General features: G+C 37.5%; 1 protein-coding gene across 1 annotated transcript in view; it reads left to right on the top strand.

Moving 5' to 3' along the window:
• LOC100541641 (betaine--homocysteine S-methyltransferase 1) overlaps positions 1-8,724 on the top strand; it is a 20,230-nt gene extending 11,506 nt beyond the window's left edge. The window contains exons 2-6 of the mRNA XM_010725523.3: positions 2,106-2,310; positions 2,473-2,620; positions 3,466-3,648; positions 7,154-7,382; positions 7,831-8,724. Coding sequence (XP_010723825.3) covers positions 2,106-2,310; positions 2,473-2,620; positions 3,466-3,648; positions 7,154-7,382; positions 7,831-8,005 — 940 coding nt within the window. The 3' untranslated portion in view covers positions 8,006-8,724. The remainder of the gene's footprint in view (positions 1-2,105; positions 2,311-2,472; positions 2,621-3,465; positions 3,649-7,153; positions 7,383-7,830) is intronic.
• The last annotated feature ends 171 nt before the right edge of the window (positions 8,725-8,895 follow it).

Raw genomic sequence — 8,895 nt, 5'->3', positions numbered from 1 at the left:
TTTTTTTTTTTAAGATCATTTCTTCAGTTAAGTAATAACTAAAAATCCAAGATACACTCTGTGGCCAGTATTCCCATCTTCATGCGTAAGGGTAATCTGGAACAGCAACAGAAGTACGATGGTGGTGTTTTCTCACTCTGTGCGCGAAGGACACATGAGATGTTGAGTGGCTTTACTAACTGCAGGCCTCAGCTCGCCTGGGACTTTGGTCATAAACATTTCTAGATAGTTCCTTTGAGACTGGAAGATTTGCCAGTGTGTTTTCCCTGATCCCTTCTCCTTTGGTTATGTTGTCTGCTTCTGCCTCTGGAAAATAGATAAGATACTGCTGGAGGAAGAAGATATTGCAGGGCCAGAAACTAGACATTAATGGAACACTTATGGCTTAAAATTGAGAGGTGGCTATTACCCTATAACTGTTGTACATGTCAGGCTGAGCTATTACAGCATTGTTTTCAAATCACAGTGTTTGACATCAGCTGTCATCTATGTGGGCAGCTTGTTAAATGAAAAGAAACATCTGAGAGCCTAGTTTTTGTGCTGCTTTCCAGTTAATAAAAATGTTGGAGCCACTTTCTATGTAAGTGATTCTGAGTAGAATTAATCAGAATTTTTCATATTCTAAGGAGAGGAAGGGGGAAACACTGATTATAAATACTGAGGTACTGTGCACTGTTTAGGAGATACTGGTGTGGGAGTGATTCAGAAGATGCTGGTTCTTTTTAATTAAGCGGAGTCAGAACAAACATTTTAATGAGTACTTTCTCATTTTTCTTATATGCATTTAGAATGTGGCCACATTTACCCTACATTTTTATTAACTCCTTCAGACCAGCTAAATGAGTGCATGTATATTATGGATGTTCCTACATATTATCGATAGCATATGAATCAATACTTTATTGCTGCTTGTGCCTTTGCATTTACAGTTCAGAAATCTTTCTGTCACTACAGTTGAAATTCCAATTCAAAGGTGTAAACCATTCTCAGTACTCCCCAGAAGCTGTTCAGTGTGTGAAACATCAGTCATAATGTTGTATGACCAATTTACTTTAAATGTAAAGATACTGCATTCCACAGATGCAACGTTTAAAATCTGTTCTAGAAGCACAGACTGTGGAACAAGCCATGCTGCAATGCCTGCTGCCATGCCAAATAAGAGGGATTGGGAGAGCACCAGTGCAGCAAATGCTTTGCTGCAAAGCTTTTAAGACTTGCAGCTTATTCTAAAATCAGGTTTTCTGGGCTTTGCTTAGTGTATGACTCTAGATCCTGGAACTACCAAATATGAGTGCCAATGCAAATGGAAGTTACTCTGTCAGCAGTAATGTTAAAGAATAGCTTGATCTTCTAGGGCATCCATGAAACACCTCAGCTGTGAGAAGCCCATGAAGTTTCTGAATAACCCGTGGGCCGCAAACAGACTGGCTCTAACCAGTACTTGCTATCTATCCCAAATTATTCCTTTCCAAAAATCTTCTTCCTCAACTTAATGTCTTTTTCACAAGCTGTTCTAGATATCTCTGAGTATAGTCAGAATGTCTCTCAGTCTAGGTGATTAATTATATACAGTGCTAAGTTTCACCTTAATGTTCTTAATTTGGCCATTCTAATATGTGATAATGAATTATATCTTTTATAAAGGACCTAAATCTATATAAACATCTTATATTTTGATGATTTTTGAAATACTAAGATAAATTAAAAATAGAATGAAAAATCAATTGAGATAACTACATATTTTTCTTCCATCCACAAAAATGTACACTTAGTCTTCTTCATTTTCTGAAAGATGAAGAGAATTGTACTAAATATCAAATATTTATTTGCTTTTTATAGCTTTAATTGTTTTAAATTGTGTTAAATATAGTATGCTTTTTATTAGTATTTGATACTATGACATGATAGCTTAGAGATGACAAGAAATTTGAAAGTGTTTTTTGAAAGTGTTTTTTGAAAGTTTGTTAATCTTTCTAATCAATATCATTTAAAAACACATTTAAATTATAAATGAAGATGAAGAAATTACTATGGGTTTTGACTTTTGTCTGTTTTGTGCTGTAAAGCTTCATGCATATCTCTGATGGGGTAAAACGAATGTAATCTGTATTCGTGCAGTGCCAGAAAGTGAATGAAGCTGCTTGTGACATTGCCAGAGAAGTTGCCAGTGAAGGTGATGCTGTAGTAGCTGGAGGAGTTAGTCAGACACCATCATACTTAAGCTGCAAGGACAAAGCAGAGGTTAAAGCAGTCTTTCGAAAGCAGCTAGATATCTTCATGAAGAAGAATGTGGACTTCCTCATTGCAGAGGTAAATGCATTCAACTGATACTATTTTTTAATGGTATGGTCAGTGAACTCAACAGAGCTTTGTTAGTGTATGTTATTGTGTTGTTCATGAATTTGGCATCTGAATTAATGTTTATGCTTCATTTCCAAGAAATGAAACTAGTTCTGTTTTAATATTTCACAGTATTTTGAACATGTTGAAGAAGCTGTCTGGGCAGTTGAAGTCCTAAAAGAATCTGGCAAGCCAGTTGCAGCTACAATGTGCATAGGTCCAGAAGGAGACATGCATGGTGTGCCTCCTGGACAATGCGCTGTCCAACTGGTGAAGGCTGGTAAGAAACTGTTTTAAACTGCCTTTAAAAGTATGGGAGAAAACAAATTTCTTAGGCATTCAGATACATGAAGGGGTATGTGAAGGAGATGATAATTTCCTGATTATGTCTTTAAAAAGAACTTTTGTTTACTTTACTGTAGTAAGTCTTGTAGCAAGAAAACACAGAATATTGCAGCTAAGAAATTGGTATTAACCAAGATTGGGAACAGTAGTCACAGGTAGCTAATGCTGAGTAGAGGAAAATTCTAAACAAATTTCTTTTTGGTTATAGAGACAGCCCCAAATCCCGGGCTTAAAATTATGAAACATAAGCAGAATCCAAAGCAACATTTGATTCTGTGTTTTAAAAACTTTCTGGAATACGGTTCAAATCCAGGATGAGAAACAATGGGAAAAAAAAAAAAATTGTCTTTTTGTCTAACAAAAGCTGTATTTTCTGCAGGACAAGTAGAATCATAGAATGGTTTGGCTTGGAAAGACAGAAGGAATTAGTCAGTGGCATAACAGATGATACAAGGGTTTCATTATATCTGTCCTGAACTGCACTTTCCTTTGGAGTTAGAGTTAAAATCCCGAGGCAGAACCTGCACTAGAAAGCTGTTAGATAATTGCATATGTGGCATTTTCATCTTGGTACTTCATCTGGAAGGTTAAGAGGAGAGCAGCTGAAATGCAGGTAGTATGATCTGCCACATGAGAGCTGAGACTGACTCCAGCTCAGCTGCCTTTTCATAGGGCTGGTGTGCAGATGGACTGCTTTGCTTCTGAAGTGCTGTGGCTAAAAACATTTACTACCTACTTCTTGGGAATATGTGACTTAAACAGTTATTGTCCTTCTCATAGGTGCTTCTATTGTTGGAGTTAACTGCCATTTTGACCCAGATACTGCACTGGAAACTGTGAAACTGATGAAAGAGGGCTTGCAAGCTGCTAAGCTGAAAGCCCACCTGATGTCTCAACCACTTGCTTTTCATACACCTGACTGTGGGAAGCAGGGATTTATTGATCTTCCTGAATTTCCCTTTGGTAAGACATCTTTTTTATTGCATACTTCCTTCTTTCCTGTTTTTAACAAAACCAAAACTATAAGATGTCCTTTTATACAATAGGATGAGTCCCCACTATCCTGTCTGGCATTCTGCATAGAGGGTTTGCAGTGTAATATCAGATTAAAGTTCATCCACATAGCAGGAGTATTTCAGTAGTACAGCAGCCTATGACTGAAAATGAAATTTTGATGGAAACTGTTAAAATGCTATGATCTGAACTCAATTAAATGTATAGTTCTTCCTCATGCTGAAGAACTTTGTTCAAGAACACTGTAGAACAGCAAAGAAATGAGTATGTACAAATAGACTTAAAAAAAAAACCCACAGAGTTTAAATACCTTTGGACTGGAGCTCACCAATATTCTGGGTTTTAAACACAGTAATCAAGGTGCAGCCTCACTAATGCTGAGTACAGAGGAACGATCACTTCCCTGGTCCTGCTGGCTGCGTTATTTCTCATAGAAGGCAGGATGCTATTGGCCTTCTTGGCCACCTGGGCACACTGCTGGTTCATGTTCACTATCCCCAGCTCTGTTTCCTTTACACAGTTATGCAGCCATTCTGTCCCAAGCCTGTAGCTATCAGGGGGGCTGCTGTGACCAAAGTGCAGCACTTGGTCTTGTTGAACCTCATTCCATTGGGCTCAGCCCACTTATCCAGATCCTTCTGTAGGGCCTTCATACCCCCAGGCAGATCGATCCTTCCTCCCAACTTGGTGTTATCTGCCCTCATCCAGGTCATCATTAGAGATTTTGAACAGGACAGGCTCTGATACCGACCCCTGGGGAACACCACTCATGACTAGTTGCCAGCTGGATTTGACTCCATTCACCACCAGTATTCAGTCTCTTAAGTGTCACTGTCTTATGTAAGATTAGAGGGAAACCAGAAGTAGTATGTTCTTTGAGGTTGCTAACAAACGGATAAGCAATTTGGAGACGTTTCATCACTCGTGCTCAGGAGAAATTTCATGAAATCTGAAAGACTCAGACATTTTGGATGCACAAGGCTTTTGTATTTTGGGGCTTATTTACACCTGGGATGTAAAAGATCACATTCTCCTAAGATAAGAGGACTAAATCAGCCATAATATTGTTATATTGATTTGAGAAATGTCTCTGTTTTCAGTTATCATACACTCTTCTTTTCAAGTTTAGTCTATAACATAAGGTAATAAAACAACTGAATTTGTAGAAAAAAAATGAAGTAGGTGTGATTTTCAGGAATATCTCTTTTTTTTTTTTTTTGGTAGTTCCTCTCTTTAAATAAAGGAAAGTTGGAAGCATGAGTGTGAGACATTCATTAGGCAATAAAAGCATGATGGTGTTCTGAAAATATTCTGGGATACTGAAGTGCCAGGAACTCATTTTTGCTATTCATTCCTTTGTACAACTCCTCTGATTGCATGCAAAAAGATAGGACAGATCCAGAAAATAGTCAAGTTACTTGAAGGATTCACTGTTCGGTTTTTTGTGGTTCTTGGCTTGAACACTACAAGGAGTCTGTGTGAGACCTTTGTTTTCAGAAATATCATGAGTCAATTGCAGAAGCTTGGTGCTATGAGTATTTCTCAGTCCAGAAGGAGAAACTGATCACTTCATGGCAGATAAGCAGTTTGATTATGAAAATGACTTAGTTAACTTTTTAATGTGAAAGATAGTGTGCAGAAGACGAACTTAGATATTTGAAATGTAAAGGCCAACAAAACCTCATACTGGCAAACTCCAGCATCAGCTGTCAGAAATTTTTATCAAACATTAGAACTTTTTCCAGTTTTGTGTCTTCCCTTCTATGTAACCACCAGTAAGGCAAGGACAGTGTTTTAGAAAGAAGCATGCTGGTCAGTCAAAGCATACCCAATTGTTTCAAGAGTAAATGCATGGAAGAGCTAAATCTAGGAGCCAATTACGATCTTCTTATCAATGAAAACATCAACCTTTTTATACTATGAATGACCAAACAGTTAAGCTATAGATAATTAATTCTGAGTAAAGATGAGAAAATAAATGCTGTAAAAAGTCATGCATTGAAAATAGAATATTAGATAACTTTGGAGAGGGGAAATAAGAAAAAAACAAACAAACAAAAAAGAAATCAAAGAAAAAGCATGATTTCTTTTCATTGAATGTTTCTTTTTTAATCATCATGTTCCCCCACGTGTGGCCACTTGATATAGTGAGACCTATCCTTGTTTCTTTAGAGGGGTATGGCTGGTGCTGTCCTTATGCTTCAGGAGCATAAGGACTGGTTGTGACAGAGTAGCTGATGGAGAAATCAGGACAACACCTTATACCATTCCCCGGAAGTTCAGTTGTTTATACAGGCATCAGTTGAGTGAAAGATACTGCATTCTTACAATTCATCACTTTGTACTGATTTTGCATTTGCTTTTGGATAAGGTATGAGAGACAAGGAAATTGTGAAGTGGTGCTTCTGATGCTTTCTCTTACATCTACAGGATTGTACACAAACTTATTAGTATTTGAACAGCATTTTAAAATAGCATTGTTTTTCCCTCTGATATGAGGCCACTTTATTTTCTTTTGACCAGTTTCACTGTGACCGATAATTTTCTTTTAAAGAACATTTCTGCTTTTTGTTTAAGCCTGTCTCTTTAGCAACTCATTGGACTTTAAGTTCTCCTCACGCTTGTTAATCTTCTACAGATGTGCATAAAGGAGCAGGAGGATGTTCTGTATTACAATTTCTCCAAGTTTCTTTTGCAGTCCTTCGTTCTTTCTTTCCAGTTTTGCCACTACTTGTGCCTCCTTCCTACCTTATGCTTTTTCTTGTTCTTCACATTTTCTATTGCTTTCTTTCCACAAGCGTTTCCTCAACTTTGTTGTCCATCCAGTCAGCTCACTATGGTCTACAGCAGGAAGAATGACTCAGCACAGCCAAGGGAACACCCTTCTTTTGAGCCATATACAGTCAGAACTTTCCAGAAGGAAAGAAGGGACATGAAGCAGTGGATGGGAATATAACTAAGTAAGGGATGGGCTAACAAACAGCTGGCTGCCAATAGCTAGTCATGGAAAAAAGATCAGTAAGTGCTCTTGATTAATAATGAGCAGGCTTATTGCAGTTGCAGGAAAGCCAATATCATCTCCTTTACAGATTATAATAGGATTTCCCAGCTGTTTCCTGTGCATTGTGAGTGTAACATGGAAAATGGTCCAGTATTCCAGCAAAGAACTCTAGCAGAATGGCAAATGTGTGGCTGAGGGCTTGATCACTCTCACTGGATATTGGTTGCTGTTTTGCTACATGAAAGAGGCTTAAGATAAGCATAGTTCAGAAGCACATAATAGAATCTAAAAGCTAGCTTTAGGAAATTTTGTGTCGTTAATTCTAGCTTAGGCAGTTGAAACATCTACATTTACCATCAGTTTTCCAAATGGTGTGCAAGTTTCAATAATGTAATTTCTCACTAAAAATCTGCTGGAGTGTTGTGGAAGCCCACGGTATGAATGTCTTTGCAGGTTTGGAACCAAGAATCATCACTAGATGGGATGTTCAAAAGTATGCAAGAAAGGCTTATGACTTAGGAATCCGCTATATTGGAGGCTGCTGTGGATTTGAGCCATATCACATCCGAGCAATAGCTGAAGAGCTGGCTCCTGAAAGAGGATTTTTGCCAGAAGCTTCTGAGAAACATGGTAGCTGGGGCAATAGCCTGAGCATGCATACTAAGCCTTGGGTCAGAGCAAGGTATGTATATCAGAACTGGAAGGCACAACTAAGCAATCCTTGCAAAGGCTTAAATTGGTCCATAGAGCAGACAGAATTCAGAGATCTAAGTATCACCTTAAGTTTTCTACATGTTAATAATTTTGAGGAATTAAATCTGATCTGGGAGCAGTGAAAGGGATGCAGAGGTGGTAGGAGAGCTGCAGAAGTTGATAAAAATTAATGTGAAAGTAATTCATGAAAGTTAAAATGGAAACCTGACAGACTACTGACAGCTTGCAGTACTCTTTTTGAGGATGAAAAGATTCTTTTAAAAAGTGTAGCATTTCTTTGTATAGTTCTGTTCATCTTTATGTATCTAAACATTAACTCTGATTTTGCAAGTCAGAGGATCCTTTGTAACGTCCACAATATCTTTAGTATTGTGAAGTGCTGAAACAAACACTGTATTTGCTTTTCTTTGTTTTAGAGCAAGAAAAGAATACTGGGAGAACCTGAAGCCTGCTTCAGGCAGGCCATATTGTCCTTCAATGTCAAAGCCAGATGGCTGGGGAGTGACTAAAGGAGCCAGGGAGCTGATGCAGCAGAAAGAAGCAACAACTGAACAGCAGCTGAAGGAGCTTTTCCAGAAACAGAAATTCTAATCTGCTGTAATTGTCTGAATGTTAGGATGTTAGAACATCTCATCCTTTGAGAGAAAACTTGTGAAGATTAATGCCCTGTTAATTTGTTCAATTAACTTGTAATGAAAGAACCAAAATGCAACGAGAATGTGATTACAAATGAAATATGAGAAGCTTTGATAATAAAATCTTTCTCTGGACAAATAGTTTGGGAAGAGGTTTGGATTCTTATAATTGATCTTCTGTTAGTTAGCTAGATGCCATTTATTGGGTAGACAGAGATCATGTGGAAGTAGTATAAGTAATACTGGGCTCAACTGACCTGTGCATAGACCAAAAAACATCTATAAACACTACATTAGTACTCTCGAGTCTGTTAATACTCTTGAGTCTGTTTTAGTTTAGAAATCTGTGAGAGCAGCTCAGACCTCAGGATTTGTTGAGGGCCAGCTTCAGGCATGCACAGTCTGCCAGTGCTTCTGGCTCAGTTAATTACAGTAAATTCATGTACTTCAAAAGCATAGAAGTAAACTGGAAATTCCATCTTATAAATGTGACACCAGTCATATATACACAATTTACTGCTTGGAAGAATGAGAAGCTTAAGAGGTTTAGTGATATATAGAAAATACTGAATAAATTAAAAATATCATGGGATTGTATTGTATTATCTTGACACTTTAAATCATATGAGCTCTGAGTATCGTACCTCAAGTAAACTGCTGCAATTTTCCAAATGACCCAACTGTTTTTTGTATATTTCATTTGAAAAAATATGCTTATCTCAAAAAAGGTCTTAAACTGAAATATATACATGAGCTATATTTAGGAATAGTAAAACATTTCATGATTAATCCACCTTGTTTAAAAAAACAAACAAACAAACAATCAAGGAAATTTGAACACCGGAG

Source organism: Meleagris gallopavo, chromosome Z (assembly GCF_000146605.3).
Source record: "Meleagris gallopavo isolate NT-WF06-2002-E0010 breed Aviagen turkey brand Nicholas breeding stock chromosome Z, Turkey_5.1, whole genome shotgun sequence".
In the NCBI taxonomy this organism is placed as follows: domain Eukaryota; kingdom Metazoa; phylum Chordata; class Aves; order Galliformes; family Phasianidae; genus Meleagris; species Meleagris gallopavo.
The sequence above is the reverse complement of the archived record's forward strand: the minus strand, read 5'-3'. Positions and strand labels throughout refer to the sequence as shown.